Source organism: Lissotriton helveticus, chromosome 1_1 (assembly GCF_964261635.1).
Source record: "Lissotriton helveticus chromosome 1_1, aLisHel1.1, whole genome shotgun sequence".
NCBI lineage: Eukaryota > Metazoa > Chordata > Amphibia > Caudata > Salamandridae > Lissotriton > Lissotriton helveticus.
Window position 1 is genome coordinate 1,346,173,104 of NC_136057.1, and position 24,593 is coordinate 1,346,197,696.

At 45.8% G+C, this 24,593-nt stretch overlaps 1 protein-coding gene across 3 annotated transcripts in view; it reads right to left on the reverse strand.

Moving 5' to 3' along the window:
- Positions 1–1,132: 1,132 nt before the first annotated feature.
- Positions 1,133–24,593, reverse strand: part of LOC144823960 (zinc finger protein 777-like) — a 169,745-nt gene continuing 146,284 nt past the window's right edge. For all 3 annotated transcript variants that reach the window (XM_078682945.1, XM_078682929.1, XM_078682937.1), the window contains exon 7: positions 1,133–3,823. In XM_078682945.1, coding sequence (XP_078539071.1) covers positions 3,036–3,823 — 788 coding nt within the window. In that variant the 3' untranslated portion in view covers positions 1,133–3,035. The remainder of the gene's footprint in view (positions 3,824–24,593) is intronic.

Below are 24,593 nucleotides of genomic sequence, written 5' to 3' on the forward strand. Positions count from 1 at the left end.
TTCTTAAAAGAAATGTTACCAACTTGAGTTCTTAAAAACCCAAACTGTAGATTTTAGGGAAGTCCTTCTCATATGCAGGAATTCTAGAGTTGACCCCAAGATATTTTATTCCCAATACTTCTAGGAACATTAGACAAGTGTTAGTACTTTAATTTGTACTCCAGCAATCTTGTATTTGTCAAATTTCCATCTCTTAAAGTGTAGTAAGATATACAAATTAGGAATAAATTATATTCTATATGATTTAGTGTATATAAAAGTGGAGAAAGACAGCATAGAACAATGCTCATGTATGAAAAATATAATCTTTCAAGTGCCAATCTTTCAAAAGCTGCAAGATCTGCTTTTGCAGCATCTTCACCTAGTGTGGGTCCTTTTCACCTCCAAACAGAGATCGGTAAGAATGGCGGAAAGATAATCTGCAATTTATGAATATCAATATTAAAGAAGGATAATAAGGATGGTCCTAACAACTGCCAGAGGAAACCCGTAGGATTCATTGACCGAGAAGTTCTGAAACATGCTAGTTCTGCATGGTTGTACGAAATTACAATGCATGCCTTCACTACGTACTTTATACAACACATGCTTTTACCACACAGGTAAATATAAATAAGATAAGTGAAATAAATATATATAGCCTACAAACACCTTTACCACCCTCTACCCATAAACCCTAATAACTACCCTTAGAACCCAATACCCTTATCCACCCCATACCTCTGCCACCCTATCACCCCTAAATCCTAACAAAATCCCTTATTACACCATATGCCCTTACCTACCACTAAATACCCTTCCACCACCCGATATCCCTATCCACCTCTATACCCTAAAAACACCCTTGCAACACAATACCCTTAACCACCCTTAAATACTCAAATACCCTTACCACCCCCTACCCTTACCACCCCATACCCCTACCCACCCCAAACCTTAAAAAAAACTTACCATCCTATACCCTTATCCACCCCATACCATAATAAAATCCTTACTAACCAATCCATTCTCTTAGCACAGCCCTACCCCCTAAAACAACCCCTATCACCCTATACTGACCCTCTACCCATATCCACCCCAGATTATATATATATATATATATATATATATATATATATATATATATATATATATATATATATAATCTGCGGGCCCAAACTATACAGCAGGAAGGAACGGCACTCCACAGGGCTTGCTAGAATCAGAATGTGGGTTATTCCATCATATTAACACATCGTTAAAAGAGCGTATATATACACACACACACACATATACTTACCTTACCTATACTTACCATGCATGGTTAAGGCATATGCATGGTAAAGTTTTGTGATGTAAAAGCTACATGGTAAAGGCTGTTTCCAATTCTGCATGCTGGAGTAATAGACACCAAATGAGCCGTTGAGCTCAAACTACTTGAGACAAATTTGCCAAAACAATACTCATATCAAATAGGATGGTGTTTCATAACTTTATAGTGAGGTAAATTACCTTTTTCCTTTCTCATTCATCCGGAGTGTTTTTTTGTCAGCTCCAACAGCAGGACCGCCACCAACATTGACCGCCATTCAACAAGAATACTGAGATGGTTTTGCACACATCACAAACTTTGAAAAACACACTCCCTATTTCCCCTCAATGAAGTTCCCGATACTTGGCATTTGTTTCGTTTTTGCACTATTGGGTAGAAGCTTTCCATTGTCTTCCAGGAAGCTCACCAGCACGGAATCCCACTTCCCTTGGATTGTACAACTTTGTTTGTTTTACTCAGGCCTATTAATCTTCCAAGTCCACATCTGAGCCAATATTAGTGGGAGGGTCTTCCATGCCACTATCGTGAGACAATAATGCTAGGTAACTGGTTAAATCAGTGACACCCATCAGAAATCCAAGACATCATATACTTTTTGGGCTACCTCATCTACAATCCTGGAAGTAGAAAGACAGCACTAGACTAACCATTTTAGTCTCTGTACCTATGTTTTTGTGGCAAGACTTCAGGTTAACTAACACGTTTTTGACCACTTAAACTATTATGATCCACAAGTACTTTCTTGACAATGTACAGATGTGCCAGTCAAAACATGTGCTGGTCATACGATCTTGAAAATTGGCTGCAGCATTCCTGAAAATAATAAAGGAATTTTATGACGATAAGTGAATCATTCACAAAAACAAAGAAGTGTCTCATTATACAGTGTATGTGCTACCGACATCAATTCAAAGGCCAATAAAATACCTCATTCTGTAATTAGAATACTGCGCCTTTTGGTTCCCACAGTAGAGAGGAAGGCAGGGCAGCCCCTCTGACAGACCACTATTAAGCGATAGACCATTACATCAGCGAAGATCGGCACTGCAACCTATAGTCAGCATTGATGTGATTCTGCGGCAGCTGCAAAGGAAGGGCCTATTCGGTGGTAGTGGAAGGGGCTGCCATAACCCAGTCAAAGCACCAGAATCACTGACTGCATAGGAACCACCACCATGCTCCTTTCACAAGGACTGCTTATTTAACCCCTCTGAATTAAGATATCAACTTGAGGAGATGTGAAATGTATAGGTAACGCTCCAGACCCTGAACGCAGTGAAAACTCCAGGACCCAACCCATCCTGTTAACCACCAAAATACCAGGGTATTTGAGTATTGTCAAAACACCTTCCAGCGACTGACATTCTTAAAAGAAAACAAATCTTACATGTCCTCCTTATGTAGAGGCTCACAAGTATGAGTATGGTGGTACAACCTGCTGAGAGTTTCTGCCTATAGTTTAGGAACCACAGGAGAGTTGTGGTGAGGGAGGAGGCCTTAATCAGAGAGGCACCACTCTCTACAGCAAAGTCCTTAAGCAGAGTTAGATGGGTACTCAAAGTGGGCTGTGAAATAAGGCGTGGCAACAGAGCCATGCTATCTTTTGTCTCTTCTGTGCATGAAGGGGTTCAGAACACGTAAAGCCGGACCTGTAAGGATAGTTGCACACAAGTGCGTTTTATCATTACAACCTGCTGAAACCATTTTTAAATTCTCAACATGTTTATACATTTTCTCTGGTGTGCGTACGTTTATGTTTTGCTAGGGTTGATGAGTCGATAAATCGCTTCTGACATACGTTACACACAAAGGGTTTCTCTCCTGTGTGCATTCGCTGGTGTTTGATAAGATGTGGTAACTGTCTGAAATTGTTTCCACAAATGGTACAGGTGTATGGTTTTTCACCAGTATGTATCCGTTTGTGCGTTATTAAGTTTGCCTTGACATTGAAGCACCGGCCACATTCACTACACGAATAGGGTTTCTCCCCGGTGTGTATTCTTTGATGGATCATTAACAACCTTGAATATCTGAAGCTTTTCCCACACACTCTACACATAGAGTTTGCCTTTCCACCTCTTTTCTTTTTTATTTTATTATTTGTTGGCTGGTTGAGACTTTTCTCACATTCACTGCATATATTCTGCTGCTGTGTGAGAGAGTTTGATGAGTGGCTGAAATATTTTCCACACTGACTGCAAATGTAAAGTTTCACCCCATTTTGCATTTTCCTCTGCTGGCTGACGATGGCCAATTCAGTGGACTTTTGCTCAGTGTCGATCACTGTCTCACTCCGTAATCTTTTGGTTAATGGTTGCCCCACACTGCTGTGCTTCTTGTTGAAGCCACCATCACTGTTCGCGTGTGTGTATGTTAACGCTCCAGTATAATTTTCATGGTGTTTGGTTTGAACAGATTTGGGGTCATCGTTTGCTTCACACTCGATCTTGCCAGCTATCTCACAGCCACTTGCCTGCTCTTGCTTCACAGTATTTTCTTCGATGTTGACACCTCAAAAATAAAAAAAAACATTGTCTTTTACATATATCAAATTTACTAAAATATTGTCATATTGTTGTTGTAGATGTCTTGATCACCAAAGAACTTGTCAACTGCTTCAAGCTAAAAGGAAATACAAGACTTCCAGAAAAAAGAGGTCGTAACTTTGGCAACACTACCAAACATTTAGTGCAGAGACAGATCTGGATTTGGAAACCCCTCAGTTTACCTCCAAAGGGATCCAGTCATTATGTTTATTTATGCAAATCTTCATAAAGCTCACTCCTTTTCTGACAACCCTTTCGTGGAGAAGCTCAATATCAATGCTTACTGTCAGGAAAATATATTTTCGTTCCTTAAGAGTACCTTAACAATTGTTCGTTTACACCAAAGCTATCCCAGATTATGTTTTTTTCTATACGGACTGACAATTCGATTAGTCACTGTGGAACAACTTTGAGAAATGAGCCAGACTTTAAAGAAGATGCATGCAGAAAACATGTCAACTGAGCACACACAATCTCCCCATAGTCTACAGAAACTAGGAAATGGAAAACATGTCAGTGTGCAGAAATGACTCTACTGACATTCAAAAGAACAGTTGACTCAAATAATCGATTGTGCAGGAAGCTGTCAGAAGTTGTCCTTTCTGGCCATGGGTGGAAAAGGCCCAATTGCTCTCAGATGTAATTCTGCAGAATACCCAAAACAGAACAAACTAATATCAATGTGGACAAATACATTTTTCAGCCATTTCTGAGAGCAATTACATTTCTGAATGGATGAAAACTGGCTTTTTAATATTAAGAAAATAAAAAAGTGTCAAGGTTCGTTATTAAACATCTTAAATGTTCAGAATCAATTGTGGATTTTTTTCTTAAAGGAAAACAGTTCATGTGGACATTTTTGCTCACACTATGACGTGCAGTGGATAACAGAACCAACTTGTTAATTCATACAAGCGCCTTTGTAAATGTTTCTTATCTGCAGAAGAGGATTAGCTATAGACAACAAGGTCAACGCCCCCAGCGTTCTGAAGGATATATTTCTGTGATATTCTAAAGAACAGTGATAGCTCTCTCAGTTCGCAATGCTGGCCAAAAGCTGAAGAGATTCTGCTGCAATCCCCTTAATAATGCAGGAATTATACTTCACCCTGTGGCACAACCATGTCCTGATGTGGGGCGCCGTGACCAACTAAAGGCTGGCCGGTGAGGCGTTAATGGTGAAAGAATGAGTGTGCAAGAAACAAAACTATATGTGAAAACATTATTATGCAGAATACTTTACAACAGGCTTCTTTGACGAGTAACTCGTGAGCTACTGGTAGCTTTCCACCTACAATGTGAGTAGCTCTCTTGTGTGCAGCTTAGCCTACTAAATTACACGCTTTTACTTGATTGCATTAAGACATGTGTACCAAAATTGGGTGTGCGCATTTGAGATGAAATGGGTGTATTTTGAGAACTCATTAACTGATGTTTCGAGAAAAATTGCTCTTTTTGCAAAACCTATTTAAAGCTGATATTTGAGTGATAAATCAAGTGGCTTTGGGAAGAATCATGACTAATACCACACACCTTGTTGCCATGGGGCATTTCAGCGACTGCTGCTAGGTAATACCCATATTAAGAGATTTGAAATTGAAAAACACCTTTTTAGGTCGAGCCTCGAGTCAGCGCGCTTGCGCTGCTCTGCCAGGCATGAAGTATTCAGTATTAGTAATTTGGCCACGCCCACCACTGTTAATGGATTCCTCCCATGTGCTTTTCCAAATGCTTATCTTTTGTTTGGTGAATGGTGTCATTTGTCCCTCCTATGGGTGTGTTTGTCACGCCCATGGCGGCTGGCCCCCTTACTTGTGTCATTTTGCTTCAGGCCATTTGATATTCCCGGCGCACTCTTTTTTAACTTGTGTTTTTGGACCTAACACTAGCCCTGGTGTTTGGAGTCACAGCACACTTGCTTGCTGCAGGAAAACACCCTCCAGCAGAACTGTAGGCAGCCAAGCATGAGCTCCTCTGAAGCTCCGACCCTGGAAAACATCCATGCCCCTCCTCTGAATTTTGTAACAGTTCACTGTTGCCTTGAGAAACGTCTGACAGCAGGGGTAGACACACTCAGCAGCACGCAGACTGCCGTCAACCCTATAGTACAAAATGCATTTTTAGCTTTTTAAATGCTTCATACAACTGGCCACGGGAAAGCTAAGGCTCCGCCCGCATGTCTCCTCCCTTCTTACTGTGCTCCCCCTCTCTGCACATTCGTGCTCCGAGGCCTCTACACCCACCCAGAGCAGTGCTTTAAATGGGCCGGTACTCACCCGTACTGAGTACCGGCACTTCTAAATTGTTCTACCTTGAGTACCGGAACTTCTCCTTAGCCAGGGAGAGTACCGGTACTCTGGGGCAGTAGCCAAGCTAATATTACGAACATGTAGCAACGTTGCTTGGACAGGCGTTGCTGTTTCTAATGAGACTGGCTATGGGCGCGCAACGCCCATAGAGCTCAAAGGGCTTCAGCAATCATGGGCAAAGCAGTTCAGAAGATTTGCTAGTGAAACAAAATAATATCTCAAGGAACTTTCTGGTCAGGACTGCTTTTACCTTTGGGCAGTCAGCAGGTAGCGCTACCCACAAAATCCAAATGTAGCGCTACGCACTAAATCCCAAATTGCTATGAATTTGAGAAAAGTTTGTGCGCCTTTCTCTTGCAGTGATATTGGGGCTGTATGAAACATGGGAAATTATGACATTGGCGTGCTGAGTGCCTGTTGTCAAGCCGAGAGTGGAGGGGGATGCCACTAATCATCAGGGTAAACACATGCATTTAAAGTACATATTGGATATTGCATTTGTAAAAAATCAGTTTTAGCGAATGATGTCCGTGTAAGTAATTGTCTGTGTGAGTACCTACGTGTATGTGTGTCACAGACGTGCACTATGAGCTGATATGGAAAAAAGTTATTCTATTTCAGCAGATTATGTGGATAACTTTTCAGTGCAATAGAGATCTGTGCTGCATAGGCTGCTCATCTACACATAATGAATAGGGCAAGCCCAATAGAAATGTTAATACTACTTCATATATTGATTGGCACAGTGAAGTTGTAGTGACGCTATGCACAGCACTACATAAAACTCCTACATAAATAAATCAATACTTACCATGAAAATGCAACCATATATCTTATATCAACTATGCAGTTTATATCATTTATATTTTAGTGCCAGTGTCGGTGAAGTAATATACAAACAAACAATATCTATTTCTCCATCAACATTCCCAGATGTACTCCGAGAATATCTTGGCCTCATTGGATGCTGGCACCTTGCCCCGCCCCTAACCCCACCCAAAGTCCCGTCCATGTCCACAGCTCAATTTGATGAGTACCTGCACTTATTTTTTCCCATTTAAAGCACTGCAGAGGCATAAACAGAATCAGGAAGGGGTACCCAACCATTCCTGAGCCACTAGTAGTGCTCTGCTCTGCCTGTCAGAGTGTATGACTGCAGCACACACACTGAGCAAAGTCAAATAAAGGACGGACTTTTTTAATCCAAGCCAGCCAGGAGTGTGTTGTACCGGCCTGGGGGCTTAGCTGCTCTGGCTGCTGCACTCATTCAAAGTCTCTCTTGAGTACTGCAAGCTGGCTTCGGCCTCACTCACGTGATCATCACTGTAACAAGCAGCAGTTCCTGGTTTCGAAGTTTGCCGCCTCTTGCCGTGCCTCTGCTGTAATTGGTCACGGTACCCCATCAATGCCCAGCCGGCAGCATTCATTGGCCGGTGAGAGGTCGCACACTTCATCGCAGACTAGGCAGGATCATCATGATGGAATGATCATTAACGTGAGAGGAGACTCGTTGTGGCAACAGGCGACAGGTCTGTAGTAATATTGTGAATAGTTTATCATTTACAGCCGCTTGTAGCACATGCTGCAGCGGCTCAGAGAGGGAGAATTAAAGTAGGGAGTAGAGGAAAAAGCGGAGTGTTCTTAAAACCGCAGCAGTAAAAGAGTAATGTGGGGAGAGTGTGCGTTGTACCATAAATGGGGAGGGAGTTATGAATGACAGGAAGGAGGTGGCAAGGCCTCTTATGGCAGAGAGCCACAAATCATTCAGAAAAATATTGGCATTGTTGTATAGTTATTATCCTTGACTTTTGTGGCCGTCCGGGGCCAAACGAGGCCGTGCTGGGCCTATTCTCATATCTTTGTTGGTGGGGACTGGTCGAACATCAACCCAGTAAGAGGTCATCTTTCTACTATTGACTTTGGTTTCCACTGTAATCATTGTACGAGTCGCTTTACTGTTTGACACTTATTTAGCGGCTTAAATCGGTTTAACTAGACTTGTATTTTTAATATCACGCACCATGACCTCGCGTGTCTAAAGGTAAAACCTCCTCAATAGGAGGGTCAAGTAGAGAAACACTAGACAATTACATCACCAGGGCTACCTTAGAAACAGAAAAAGAAATTGTATTGGCTGAGCGACGCTTGTCCGTAGAGCTTCTCAAACACAAGCGTTCATCTCTGGGCCCAATACAATTAGTCATCTCACCACACACCAGCAAACAAATAGAAAACGAGGGGCACAATTTATCTAGTGAGGATAGTATTCCACTACTTCTGCAAGACAGAACTCCTCCAACTGACAAACAGTGAACTAAATACAAACGCTTCAGCCTCTCTTTCTAACTCGTTATTAGAGGTGGAAGTGCTGGCAGAGAAGCGCCCACCCATAGTAGAGATCCCTCAAAAAGAGACTAAACTCCCTAAGAATCATACACGAGTCCAAGGACCACCATTGAAAAGAAGAAGAAAGGGGGGGAGCGGACCTCAAAATATTCATAATAACCAAACCAATCAAGGCAAATCTGCTAAAGGCCTTTTAAATAATGCAATTATGACACCTATTTTAGTTACACCTCAACAACACCTAACAAAAGAAACATCTAGTAATGACCAAATGGGAAACATCAAACAAATACTTAGATCCCTTATATTGCCTCTCATTGAGAGAATGAAGAGAATAGCGCAGCAATTGGGGTCCTTGGAGTTAGCAATTGAAAATAATACAGGGTTAATTAAGGACTTATCAAAGACTAGTTCAGTACCTGTAATCACTGCACCACTCTTAAAATCTACCGCACAAAAGGAACTAAAAATAAATAAGTCAACTAACCCACAACCGAATAGACCACCATCTCCCAAAATACTGAGGCAGAATGAAAACATTGACACAAGGACTAAGGAGGCTCAGGTGGGAGGGCAACTCCATGCTCCAGGAAATCCCCTGAATTTTCCTGCCCATGAAAATCTAGATGGTGTAAAAAAGCCTAAGAGGCTACAAGTAGATTTACCACCAGAAGCGGTTCCGTTTGTGGTGGTACTCACGGGAGTCCCAGTATTAGAGGATGGGAAAAGTGAAGGTTATTACTAGTTAAAAAACAAAGTCATATACTGGCTACGACAGAACCGACCGCTTCCTTCAAACATAAAACGGGGAAATTCTACATGTACGGCGACTCCCCTGGGTGGGTCATAGAACAAAAGCTACTCTGGGTGATATTATTATCATTAATTTTAGAGATCACAGAGCAGTTAGATACATTACAGAATGGTTCCCAGAAAATGGAAGTAATGGCATAATTCCACGCGATCTGACCTACTTCTATCCCCGACCCCTACTGACAAATATAACGAATTCCAGGGCACCACTCCGACATAAGGATGAACGATTTAATTTCCCTATTCCTGTCTACAACCGCTTCGCGGCTCTCTCGGGTATGGAGGGAGTGGACTGACTTCATTTCCGGAGCGCAGCGAAGGGGATCGTGGACAGAACACAAAGAGATCTACTCACGAGTAGTGACCTAAATCCATGTCATAACTTTCCTGATTCCCATTCCAACCCTACGCAGGTCCAGGTTATAGGCATGGACTCGCTGGTTAACCCCATCGGGATAAACCAGGTCCACCCTCTCACTGGGCCACTAGCGGACCTAAATCCTAAATTAACTGCCAAATCTACAATAGGCACTGTGGGACGTACTGGGAATGGAAATAAACACCCGTATCTCTGCTTTATTTTAGAATATGATTCAGAAAAGGGGGTGGTGATGAACAGAGTGCCTGAATTAAGCAGACCACTCTTACCCAGTCCAAAGATCAGGGCTTGATCCATCACCGTTTTTTAGCTCACTGCACCATCCCAGCTCAGAACTTGGCTATATGCAAATTAGTCTGTTCCTGTCCCAGTGCATGATGGGAACAGGGCAAACCAAACTACCAAGCCAATTCTTATACTGGGAAGGAAACAAGCTTCCGGGGACCGGTTTCTGCCATTTCAGGCGTCGTCGGCCCGGCTTGCTTGAATCCTGATGGTGCAATGAGCAAGGGACTCACATCTGAGTATACCCTTCCACGCTTATGGTGGACAAAATGATTCAGAAAAGGGGGTGGTGATGAACAGAGTGCCTGAATTAAGCAGACCACTCTTACCCAGTCCAAAGATCAGGGCTTGATCCATCACCGTTTTTTAGCTCACTGCACCATCCCAGCTCAGAACTTGGCTATATGCAAATTAGTCTGTTCCTGTCCCAGTGCATGATGGGAACAGGGCAAACCAAACTACCAAGCCAATTCTTATACTGGGAAGGAAACAAGCTTCCGGGGACCGGTTTCTGCCATTTCAGGCGTCGTCGGCCCGGCTTGCTTGAATCCTGATGGTGCAATGAGCAAGGGACTCACATCTGAGTATACCCTTCCACGCTTATGGTGGACAAAATGATTCAGAAAAGGGGGTGGTGATGAACAGAGTGCCTGAATTAAGCAGACCACTCTTACCCAGTCCAAAGATCAGGGCTTGATCCATCACCGTTTTTTAGCTCACTGCACCATCCCAGCTCAGAACTTGGCTATATGCAAATTAGTCTGTTCCTGTCCCAGTGCATGATGGGAACAGGGCAAACCAAACTACCAAGCCAATTCTTATACTGGGAAGGAAACAAGCTTCCGGGGACCGGTTTCTGCCATTTCAGGCGTCGTCGGCCCGGCTTGCTTGAATCCTGATGGTGCAATGAGCAAGGGACTCACATCTGAGTATACCCTTCCACGCTTATGGTGGACAAAATGATTCAGAAAAGGGGGTGGTGATGAACAGAGTGCCTGAATTAAGCAGACCACTCTTACCCAGTCCAAAGATCAGGGCTTGATCCATCACCGTTTTTTAGCTCACTGCACCATCCCAGCTCAGAACTTGGCTATATGCAAATTAGTCTGTTCCTGTCCCAGTGCATGATGGGAACAGGGCAAACCAAACTACCAAGCCAATTCTTATACTGGGAAGGAAACAAGCTTCCGGGGACCGGTTTCTGCCATTTCAGGCGTCGTCGGCCCCGCTTGCTTGAATCCTGATGGTGCAATGAGCAAGGGACTCACATCTGAGTATACCCTTCCACGCTTATGGTGGACAAAATGATTCAGAAAAGGGGGTGGTGATGAACAGAGTGCCTGAATTAAGCAGACCACTCTTACCCAGTCCAAAGATCAGGGCTTGATCCATCACCGTTTTTTAGCTCACTGCACCATCCCAGCTCAGAACTTGGCTATATGCAAATTAGTCTGTTCCTGTCCCAGTGCATGATGGGAACAGGGCAAACCAAACTACCAAGCCAATTCTTATACTGGGAAGGAAACAAGCTTCCGGGGACCGGTTTCTGCCATTTCAGGCGTCGTCGGCCCGGCTTGCTTGAATCCTGATGGTGCAATGAGCAAGGGACTCACATCTGAGTATACCCTTCCACGCTTATGGTGGACAAAATGATTCAGAAAAGGGGGTGGTGATGAACAGAGTGCCTGAATTAAGCAGACCACTCTTACCCAGTCCAAAGATCAGGGCTTGATCCATCACCGTTTTTTAGCTCACTGCACCATCCCAGCTCAGAACTTGGCTATATGCAAATTAGTCTGTTCCTGTCCCAGTGCATGATGGGAACAGGGCAAACCAAACTACCAAGCCAATTCTTATACTGGGAAGGAAACAAGCTTCCGGGGACCGGTTTCTGCCATTTCAGGCGTCGTCGGCCCGGCTTGCTTGAATCCTGATGGTGCAATGAGCAAGGGACTCACATCTGAGTATACCCTTCCACGCTTATGGTGGACAAAATGATTCAGAAAAGGGGGTGGTGATGAACAGAGTGCCTGAATTAAGCAGACCACTCTTACCCAGTCCAAAGATCAGGGCTTGATCCATCACCGTTTTTTAGCTCACTGCACCATCCCAGCTCAGAACTTGGCTATATGCAAATTAGTCTGTTCCTGTCCCAGTGCATGATGGGAACAGGGCAAACCAAACTACCAAGCCAATTCTTATACTGGGAAGGAAACAAGCTTCCGGGTACCGGTTTCTGCCATTTCAGGCGTCGTCGGCCCGGCTTGCTTGAATCCTGATGGTGCAATGAGCAAGGGACTCACATCTGAGTATACCCTTCCACGCTTATGGTGGACAAAATGATTCAGAAAAGGGGGTGGTGATGAACAGAGTGCCTGAATTAAGCCGACCACTCTTACCCAGTCCAAAGATCAGGGCTTGATCCATCACCGTTTTTTAGCTCACTGCACCATCCCAGCTCAGAACTTGGCTATATGCAAATTAGTCTGTTCCTGTCCCAGTGCATGATGGGAACAGGGCAAACCAAACTACCAAGCCAATTCTTATACTGGGAAGGAAACGAGCTTCCGGGGACCGGTTTCTGCCATTTCAGGCGTCGTCGGCCCGGCTTGCTTGAATCCTGATGGTGCAATGAGCAAGGGACTCACATCTGAGTATACCCTTCCACGCTTATGGTGGACAAAATGATTCAGAAAAGGGGGTGGTGATGAACAGAGTGCCTGAATTAAGCAGACCACTCTTACCCAGTCCAAAGATCAGGGCTTGATCCATCACCGTTTTTTAGCTCACTGCACCATCCCAGCTCAGAACTTGGCTATATGCAAATTAGTCTGTTCCTGTCCCAGTGCATGATGGGAACAGGGCAAACCAAACTACCAAGCCAATTCTTATACTGGGAAGGAAACAAGCTTCCGGGGACCGGTTTCTGCCATTTCAGGCGTCGTCGGCCCGGCTTGCTTGAATCCTGATGGTGCAATGAGCAAGGGACTCACATCTGAGTATACCCTTCCACGCTTATGGTGGACAAAATGATTCAGAAAAGGGGGTGGTGATGAACAGAGTGCCTGAATTAAGCAGACCACTCTTACCCAGTCCAAAGATCAGGGCTTGATCCATCACCGTTTTTTAGCTCACTGCACCATCCCAGCTCAGAACTTGGCTATATGCAAATTAGTCTGTTCCTGTCCCAGTGCATGATGGGAACAGGGCAAACCAAACTACCAAGCCAATTCTTATACTGGGAAGGAAACAAGCTTCCAGGGACCGGTTTCTGCCATTTCAGGCGTCGTCGGCCCGGCTTGCTTGAATCCTGATGGTGCAATGAGAAAGGGACTCACATCTGAGTATACCCTTCCACGCTTAAACCGTTCCCCGGAAGCTTGTTTCCTTTCCAGTGAAGAATTGGCTGGGTAGTTTGGTCTGCCCTGTTCCCATGATGCACTGGGCCAGGGACAGACTAATTTGCATATAGTCAGGTTCTGAACTGGGATGGTGCAGTGAGCTAAAAAACGGTGATGGATCAAGCCCTGATCTGTTGACTGGGTAGGAGTGTTCTGATTAACTCAGATACTCTGTCCATCACCACCCCCCTTTTTGAAATATTTTGGCCACCATAAGTGTGGAAGGGTATGCTCAGACATGAGTCCCTTGCTCACTGCACCATCAGGATTCAAGCAAGCCGGGCCGAAGACGGCTGTAATGCCAGAAACCGGTCCCCGGAAGCTTGTTTCCTTTCCAGTGAAGAATTGGCTGGGTAGTTTGGTCTGCCCTGTTCCCATGATGCACTGGGCCAGGGACAGACTAATTTGCATATAGTCAGGTTCTGAACTGGGATGGTGCAGTGAGCTAAAAAACGGTGATGGATCAAGCCCTGATCTGTTGACTGGGTAGGAGTGTTCTGATTAACTCAGATACTCTGTCCATCACCACCCCCTTTTTGAAATATTTTGGCCACCATAAGTGTGGAAGGGTATGCTCAGACATGAGTCCCTTGCTCACTGCACCATCAGGATTCAAGCAAGCCGGGCCGAAGACGGCTGTAATGCCAGAAACCGGTCCCCGGAAGCTTGTTTCCTTTCCAGTGAAGAATTGGCTGGGTAGTTTGGTCTGCCCTGTTCCCATGATGCACTGGGCCAGGGACAGACTAATTTGCATATAGTCAGGTTCTGAACTGGGATGGTGCAGTGAGCTAAAAAACGGTGATGGATCAAGCCCTGATCTGTTGACTGGGTAGGAGTGTTCTGATTAACTCAGATACTCTGTCCATCACCACCCCCTTTTTGAAATATTTTGGCCACCATAAGTGTGGAAGGGTATGCTCAGACATGAGTCCCTTGCTCACTGCACCATCAGGATTCAAGCAAGCCGGGCCGAAGACGGCTGTAATGCCAGAAACCGGTCCCCGGAAGCTTGTTTCCTTTCCAGTGAAGAATTGGCTGGGTAGTTTGGTCTGCCCTGTTCCCATGATGCACTGGGCCAGGGACAGACTAATTTGCATATAGTCAGGTTCTGAACTGGGATGGTGCAGTGAGCTAAAAAACGGTGATGGATCAAGCCCTGATCTGTTGACTGGGTAGGAGTGTTCTGATTAACTCAGATACTCTGTCCATCACCACCCCCTTTTTGAAATATTTTGGCCACCATAAGTGTGGAAGGGTATGCTCAGACATGAGTCCCTTGCTCACTGCACCATCAGGATTCAAGCAAGCCGGGCCGAAGACGGCTGTAATGCCAGAAACCGGTCCCCGGAAGCATGTTTCCTTTCCAGTGAAGAATTGGCTGGGTAGTTTGGTCTGCCCTGTTCCCATGATGCACTGGGCCAGGGACAGACTAATTTGCATATAGTCAGGTTCTGAACTGGGATGGTGCAGTGAGCTAAAAAACGGTGATGGATCAAGCCCTGATCTGTTGACTGGGTAGGAGTGTTCTGATTAACTCAGATACTCTGTCCATCACCACCCCCTTTTTGAAATATTTTGGCCACCAGAAGTGTGGAAGGGTATGCTCAGACATGAGTCCCTTGCTCACTGCACCATCAGGATTCAAGCAAGCCGGGCCGAAGACGGCTGTAATGCCAGAAACCGGTCCCCGGAAGCTTGTTTCCTTTCCAGTGAAGAATTGGCTGGGTAGTTTGGTCTGCCCTGTTCCCATGATGCACTGGGCCAGGGACAGACTAATTTGCATATAGTCAGGTTCTGAACTGGGATGGTGCAGTGAGCTAAAAAACGGTGATGGATCAAGCCCTGATCTGTTGACTGGGTAGGAGTGTTCTGATTAACTCAGATACTCTGTCCATCACCACCCCCTTTTTGAAATATTTTGGCCACCATAAGTGTGGAAGGGTATGCTCAGACATGAGTCGCTTGCTCACTGCACCATCAGGATTCAAGCAAGCCGGGCCGAAGACAGCTGTAATGCCAGAAACCGGTCCCCGGAAGCTTGTTTCCTTTCCAGTGAAGAATTGGCTGGGTAGTTTGGTCTGCCCTGTTCCCATGATGCACTGGGCCAGGGACAGACTAATTTGCATATAGTCAGGTTCTGAACTGGGATGGTGCAGTGAGCTAAAAAACGGTGATGGATCAAGCCCTGATCTGTTGACTGGGTAGGAGTGTTCTGATTAACTCAGATACTCTGTCCATCACCACCCCCTTTTTGAAATATTTTGGCCACCATAAGTGTGGAAGGGTATGCTCAGACATGAGTCCCTTGCTCACTGCACCATCAGGATTCAAGCAAGCCGGGCCGAAGACGGCTGTAATGCCAGAAACCGGTCCCCGGAAGCTTGTTTCCTTTCCAGTGAAGAATTGGCTGGGTAGTTTGGTCTGCCCTGTTCCCATGATGCACTGGGCCAGGGACAGACTAATTTGCATATAGTCAGGTTCTGAACTGGGATGGTGCAGTGAGCTAAAAAACGGTGATGGATCAAGCCCTGATCTGTTGACTGGGTAGGAGTGTTCTGATTAACTCAGATACTCTGTCCATCACCACCCCCTTTTTGAAATATTTTGGCCACCATAAGTGTGGAAGGGTATGCTCAGACATGAGTCCCTTGCTCACTGCACCATCAGGATTCAAGCAAGCCGGGCCGAAGACGGCTGTAATGCCAGAAACCGGTCCCCGGAAGCTTGTTTCCTTTCCAGTGAAGAATTGGCTGGGTAGTTTGGTCTGCCCTGTTCCCATGATGCACTGGGCCAGGGACAGACTAATTTGCATATAGTCAGGTTCTGAACTGGGATGGTGCAGTGAGCTAAAAAACGGTGATGGATCAAGCCCTGATCTGTTGACTGGGTAGGAGTGTTCTGATTAACTCAGATACTCTGTCCATCACCACCCCCTTTTTGAATTATTTTAGAATATAGCAGGCCAACGCTCAAAGTTAATAAATGATGTATGGAATGGTTTTATCCATAAGTTTGAAATCTTATGTTTCCAGGAGACCTGGTCACTTGAAGCGATACACATAGAAGGGTTAAAAACCAATTTTTCACCTGCCCAACCTTCGACATCGGGCCGAGCAAAGGGAGGACTAACTATTTACATGTCAAACCTACTTAATATAATCGAAATAATCCCTATTAAGCTGGAGGCAAATTTTCAGATTCTTAGTTTAATCCTAAATAAAAGTGATTATTTCCTCATAGTAAACTTCTATAATAATCTCCCTGATGGAGATGCAGTGACTCTGGTATGCCTGATCTGTTCCTTACTAATATCTAAAACAAGGAAGACAGCTAAAGAGGTGACAATTATTTGTGGGGGGGGGGGGGGGGGATTTTAACTTGGGACCATGCCCAGTAAGCAATCGTAACATCTGTGGTATCCTCGACGAGAGAGAGATAACCCCATCCCACATTTCAGACATTCAATCCTAGGTAGTTCCCTAAATGAAATCATGTTTGAACTAGCTCTGGTACAAGCAAACAAATTGGACAATGCAGATATACCAATGGCTCCTACATTTCATGGGAGAGGACATCAAACCTCCATAGATTACATCCTAGTTTCCAATGGAGAGAGGACTATAGATACACTAATTACCACATACACAATTGCATTGAGTGACCACTATCCACTCAGCATTTCTTTGCCCCTGTCCCATAATCCTAACGGCAGTCTTGGCACTATCTTGGCACAAAACAACATGTCACTTAATAGGTTAAATGGATATGCGTTAAAGTGGGGAAAAGTAGATCCTATTGCAATCACTAAGTCAGTGATATTAAAGGCCTTCCCCTCCATTATTAACTGTCTAGCACCAGACACACCAGAAGCAGAAGTTATTTCTAATTTTCGTATGATAATAAATGCTATAAACGAAGCCCTCTGGATAGAAGTCAAACATAAATCAAAGAAGAGGAAGGGATGGTTCAACCATGAGTGCACGGCCGCCTACTCAAATCTAAAAACTGCTCTAAGGAAACCAGTCAGGATCCCTCATGAGATAATAAGTCTAAGGAAAACATATAATACTGCATTAAAGAGCAGGAAAGCAGAGGTAAAGCAATAACTCTGGGACCAACTCCATGAAAGCTGCACCTATAAAGACCGTGCTGCTTTCTGGCTAGTGGTCAAGTCCCCTTTTCTAGCTGATAATACCTGCTACCCAAAATTAGAGATGGCAATAGATGAAAAGGATTGGGTCCACCACTTCTCTAGGATCTTTGCGACTGACACAGAGGTTGTTAACTTACAGGAACCCGATCCTGGAGACCACATAGACACCCCCTATCCCATTGACCTAGAGTTCTCAATGGACCAGGTTGCTCTCGCTTTGAGAGCAAGTAAAAATGGGAAGGCACCGGGTCCAGACGGGGTACCCATTGATCTTTTCAAAGATCAGATGGACCTCTGGACCCCCCTCCTAACCAGAGTCCTGAACGCATCATGTGCAACAGGCCTCATGGAATCATGGTCCAAATCCATACTAGTTCCTATTTTTAAAAAAGGGGATCGGGAACCTGCTATCGTCCAATCTCCCTTCTAGACTCGCTTGGTATGGTGGCGGGACGAGTCCTTCTCGAGCATCTGCAGGACTGGGCAGACGATGGTAGGATTATCTCAGATCTCCAGTACGGGTTCCGGCAGGGACTGGTGACCATTGACCAAGCCTTAAACCTGTCTCTCTTGATAGATCAGTATGTCCACATCAAAAAAGGAGACCTGTACATGGTATACGTGGACTTATCGTCCGCGTTCGATTGTGTCTCCCATTTCAAACTCTGGTCTCTTCTGTTGGATATGGGGGTACCATCGAACCTGGTCAAGTTTTTGAGGGAACTCTATTCAAACGCGACAGCAAGGGTGCGTTTCGGGCTGGGAGGAGAGCTAACAGCGGAGTTTGCAGTAGAGAAAGAGGTTAGGCAAGGCTGTGTCCTGGCCCCCTTCCTCTTTACATTATATACCAATGGATTGGAAAGAGAGATGATCAAGGGGTGCCAGGACCTTCCAGCTGTGAATAACCCCCCAATTCCCGCGTTACTCTATGCGGACGACACTGTTATACTAGCCCGTACCCCCCTTGAACATCAAAAGGGTTTGAATAGATATTCCACATTTATGGCAGGCCTTGACCTCAACATCAATATTAGTAAAACCTTTGTTATGAGGGCAGGCACTGGTCATAAAAGTAAAATGAGGGAAATTTTTTTGAAGCAGGAAAAATTAGCGTCCACACAGAAATACCCGTATCTGGGCATAATGATAGATCACAAACTATCTTGGAAACCGGCTATAGAAACTAGGAAACTCCTCTTTATAAGAACCACTAGAGCCCTCGTTAATTTTTCTAGGAAGCTGGGTAAGAGAGCTCCCCCCGAAATTATCAAGATCTATAAAGCTAAATGCCTCTCTGTGGCATTATACGGGGCGGGTCTCTGGGGTTTTGCGGCCACGGATAGCATACAGAGGGTGGAAAACACCTTTGTGAGGTACCTTCTCTCGGTCCCTAAGAGCACCAGCACTTTTTCCTGTCACACGGAGTTGGGACTTTCCCATGTGACGGACTTAGCAAAGGCCGAACCTCTTTTATTGTGGCGTCGAATTTGGACATCGATAAAAGCAACCCTTACACAGTCAATAATTTCAGATTGCATAGCCATGGAGAACGCGTATAAATCTAAGTGGCTGTCGTACGTAAAAAGGTTCTTTCACGATATAGGCTGGGAAACGTTTTATTACGACCCCCCCTTAATTCGTGAAGTTCCAAGGAAGGTTCTACAGGCGAAATGTCTCGCACATCTTGAAGAACTGCGACTAATGAGTGAGGTTACGAAACCATCAGTTGTACATAGCCTGATGATCCAAATGACAGCCGCCATTCAGCCCTACCTCACTTATAACATCACGAGCTATGATCGCTTTCTTCTGGTTAGGTTTAGGATGAACCTTTTCCCCCCGACTGGTTGCATTCCCAACTACCCCTTGCCCTTGTGACGACACCTCTACACAGTCCACTCTGCATACCATCCTCTTTTGTAAGTTTCACAATGATTTTAGGAAAAAATGGCCTATTCCACTGTTACAGCAAACAGGTCACAGAAAATGTCGCCCGGCATTTCTTTTCTTACAGCTCTTGGAGGGTGAACGGCTGGTCCTTACAATAGTTAATTTTCTGAAGTGCATTGTTCGTCATCGAATGAACTTAGACTGAACTTGCTCATCTTGGGGTCATTGCAATTTTAAATATAAAAGGCGGTTTTCCGCTCTACAATGTTATAAATTTGTAAGTTTTAACTTATTTTCTCTGGATGTTGTTAACCCCTTCGATGCTGATGACGAGCTCAGCTCGTCATGAGGTACACCTCTCATACACTCATAACCGCGGCTTTTTGAAAAAGCCAGCGCACAGCGGGAAAATGAGCCGCACGCATGCGGTTAAATGTCACAATTAAGCGACTGTAAGTAGCAAAGGAAAAAGCTCTTATTTCCATCTTCTAAAATAGAAAGCTCCTAAAACAATGTTTTAGTTATATAATGTTTTAAACCTTGAAGGTACATTTACATAATTCCAGTTCTTCCACAAACGATTTGAGGTTATATAAAACGTACTTTTATGGAATGACACTTCTGAGATTCAGAAAAGGGGGTGGTGATGGACAGAGTATCTGAATTAAGCAGAACACTCCTACCCAGTCAACAGATCAGGGTTTGATCCATCACCGTTTTTTAGCTCACTGCACCATCCCAGCTCAGAACCCGGCTACATGCAAATTAGTCTGACCCTGGCCCAGTGCATCATGGGAACAGGGCAGACCAAACTACCAAGCCAATTCTTAACTGGAAAGGAAACAAGCTTCCGGGGACCGGTTTCTGGCATTTCAGCCGTTGTCGGCCCGGCTTGCTTGAATCCTGATGGTGCAGTGAGCAAGGGACTCACATCTGAGCATACCCTGCCACGCTTATGGTGGCCAAAACGATTCAGAAAAGGGGGTGGTGATGGACAGAGTATCTGAATTAAGCAGAACACTCCTACCCAGTCCACAGATCAGGGTTTGATCCATCACCGTTTTTTAGCTCACTGCACCATCCCAGCTCAGAACCCGGCTACATGCAAATTAGTCTGACTCTGGCCCAGTGCATCATGGGAACAGGGCAGACCAAACTACCAAGCCAATTCTTAACTGGCAAGGAAACAAGCTTCCGGGGGGGCCGGTTTCTGGCATTTCAGCCGTCGTCAGCCCGGCTTGCTTGAATCCTGATGGTGCAGTGAGCAAGGGACTCACATCTGAGCATACCCTGCCACGCTTATGGTGGCCAAAACGATTCAGAAAAGGGGGTGGTGATGGACAGAGTATCTGAATTAAGCAGAACACTCCTACCCAGTCAACAGATCAGGGTTTGATCCATCACCGTTTTTTAGCTCACTGCACCATCCCAGCTCAGAACCCGGCTACATGCAAATTAGTCTGACCCTGGGCCAGTGCATCATGGGAACAGGGCAGACCAAACTACCAAGCCAATTCTTAACTGGAAAGGAAACAAGCTTCCGGGGACCGGTTTCTGGCATTTCAGCCGTCGTCGGCCCGGCTTGCTTGAATGCTGATGGTGCAGTGAGCAAGGGACTCACATCTGAGCATACCACGCCACAGATACTCTGTCCATCACCACCCCCTTTTGAATCGTTTTGGCCACCACAAGTGTGGAAGGGTATGCTCAGACATGAGTCCCTTGCTCACTGCACCATCAGGATTCAAGCAAGCCGGGCCGAAGACGGCTGTAATGCCAGAAACCGGTCCCCGGAAGCTTGTGTCCTTTCCAGTAAAGAATTGGCTTGGTAGTTTGGTGTGCCCTGTTCCCATGATGCACTGGGCCAGGGTCAGACTAATTTGCATGTAGCCAGGTTCTGAACTGGGATGGTGCAGTGAGCTAAAAAACGGTGATGGATCAAGCCCTGATCTTTTGACTGGGTAGGAGTGTTCTGCTTAATTCAGATACTCTGTCCATCACCACCCCCTTTTGAATCGTTTTGGCCACCACAAGTGTGGAAGGGTATGCTCAGACATGAGTCCCTTGCTCACTGCACCATCAGGATTCAAGCAAGCCGGGCCGAAGACGGCTGTAATGCCAGAAACCGGTCCCCGGAAGCTTGTGTCCTTTCCAGTAAAGAATTGGCTTGGTAGTTTGGTCTGCCCTGTTCCCATGATGCACTGGGCCAGGGTCAGACTAATTTGCATGTAGCCAGGTTCTGAACTGGGATGGTGCAGTGAGCTAAAAAACGGTGATGGATCAAGCCCTGATCTTTTGACTGGGTAGGAGTGTTCTGCTTAATTCAGATACTCTGTCCATCACCACCCCCTTTTGAATCGTTTTGGCCACCACAAGTGTGGAAGGGTATGCTCAGACATGAGTCCCTTGCTCACTGCACCATCAGGATTCAAGCAAGCCGGGCCGAAGACGGCTGTAATGCCAGAAACCGGTCCCCGGAAGCTTGTGTCCTTTCCAGTAAAGAATTGGCTTGGTAGTTTGGTCTGCCCTGTTCCCATGATGCACTGGGCCAGGGTCAGACTAATTTGCATGTAGCCAGGTTCTGAACTGGGATGGTGCAGTGAGCTAAAAAACGGTGATGGATCAAGCCCTGATCTTTTGACTGGGTAGGAGTGTTCTGCTTAATTCAGATACTCTGTCCATCACCACCCCCTTTTGAATCGTTTTGGCCACCACAAGTGTGGAAGGGCATGCTCAGACATGAGTCCCTTGCTCACTGCACCATCAGGATTCAAGCAAGCCGGGCCGAAGACGGCTGTAATGCCAGAAACCGGTCCCCAGAAGCTTGTGTCCTTTCCAGTAAAGAATTGGCTTGGTAGTTTGGTTTGCCCTGTTCCCATGATGCACTGGGCCAGGGTCAGACTAATTTGCATGTAGCCAGGTTCTGAACTGGGATGGTGCAGTGAGCTAAAAAAACGGTGAAGGATCAAGCCCTGATCTTTTGACTGGGTAGGAGTGTTCTGCTTAATTCAGATACTCTGTCCATCACCACCCCCTTTTGAATCGTTTTGGCCACCACAAGTGTGGAAGGGTATGCTCAGACATGAGTCCCTTGCTCACTGCACCATCAGGATTCAAGCAAGCCGGGCCGAAGACGGCTGTAATGCCAGAAACCGGTCCCCGGAAGCTTGTGTCCTTTCCAGTAAAGAATTGGCTTGGTAGTTTGGTCTGCCCTGTTCCCATGATGCACTGGGCCAGGGTCAGACTAATTTGCATGTAGCCAGGTTCTGAACTGGGATGGTGCAGTGAGCTAAAAAACGGTGATGGATCAAGCCCTGATCTTTTGACTGGGTAGGAGTGTTCTGCTTAATTCAGATACTCTGTCCATCACCACCCCCTTTTGAATCGTTTTGGCCACCACAAGTGTGGAAGGGTATGCTCAGACATGAGTCCCTTGCTCACTGCACCATCAGGATTCAAGCAAGCCGGGCCGAAGACGGCTGTAATGCCAGAAACCGGTCCCCGGAAGCTTGTGTCCTTTCCAGTAAAGAATTGGCTTGGTAGTTTGGTCTGCCCTGTTCCCATGATGCACTGGGCCAGGGTCAGACTAATTTGCATGTAGCCAGGTTCTGAACTGGGATGGTGCAGTGAGCTAAAAAACGGTGATGGATCAAGCCCTGATCTTTTGACTGGGTAGGAGTGTTCTGCTTAATTCAGATACTCTGTCCATCACCACCCCCTTTTGAATCGTTTTGGCCACCACAAGTGTGGAAGGGTATGCTCAGACATGAGTCCCTTGCTCACTGCACCATCAGGATTCAAGCAAGCCGGGCCGAAGACGGCTGTAATGCCAGAAACCGGTCCCCAGAAGCTTGTGTCCTTTCCAGTAAGGAATTGGCTTGGTAGTTTGGTCTGCCCTGTTCCCATGATGCACTGGGCCAGGGTCAGACTAATTTGCATGTAGCCAGGTTCTGAACTGGGATGGTGCAGTGAGCTAAAAAAACGGTGAAGGATCAAGCCCTGATCTTTTGACTGGGTAGGAGTGTTCTGCTTAATTCAGATACTCTGTCCATCACCACCCCCTTTTGAATCGTTTTGGCCACCACAAGTGTGGAAGGGTATGCTCAGACATGAGTCCCTTGCTCACTGCACCATCAGGATTCAAGCAAGCCGGGCCGAAGACGGCTGTAATGCCAGAAACCGGTCCCCGGAAGCTTGTGTCCTTTCCAGTAAAGAATTGGCTTGGTAGTTTGGTCTGCCCTGTTCCCATGATGCACTGGGCCAGGGTCAGATTAATTTGCATGTAGCCAGGTTCTGAACTGGGATGGTGCAGTGAGCTAAAAAACGGTGATGGATCAAGCCCTGATCTTTTGACTGGGTAGGAGTGTTCTGCTTAATTCAGATACTCTGTCCATCACCACCCCCTTTTGAATCGTTTTGGCCACCACAAGTGTGGAAGGGTATGCTCAGACATGAGTCCCTTGCGCACTGCACCATCAGGATTCAAGCAAGCCGGGCCGAAGACGGCTGTAATGCCAGAAACCGGTCCCCGGAAGCTTGTGTCCTTTCCAGTAAAGAATTGGCTTGGTAGTTTGGTCTGCCCTGTTCCCATGATGCACTGGGCCAGGGTCAGACTAATTTGCATGTAGCCAGGTTCTGAACTGGGATGGTGCAGTGAGCTAAAAAACGGTGATGGATCAAGCCCTGATCTTTTGACTGGGTAGGAGTGTTCTGCTTAATTCAGATACTCTGTCCATCACCACCCCCTTTTGAATCGTTTTGGCCACCACAAGTGTGGAAGGGTATGCTCAGACATGAGTCCCTTGCTCACTGCACCATCAGGATTCAAGCAAGCCGGGCCGAAGACGGCTGTAATGCCAGAAACCGGTCCCCGGAAGCTTGTGTCCTTTCCAGTAAAGAATTGGCTTGGTAGTTTGGTCTGCCCTGTTCCCATGATGCACTGGGCCAGGGTCAGACTAATTTGCATGTAGCCAGGTTCTGAACTGGGATGGTGCAGTGAGCTAAAAAACGGTGATGGATCAAGCCCTGATCTTTTGACTGGGTAGGAGTGTTCTGCTTAATTCAGATACTCTGTCCATCACCACCCCCTTTTGAATCGTTTTGGCCACCACAAGTGTGGAAGGGTATGCTCAGACATGAGTCCCTTGCTCACTGCACCA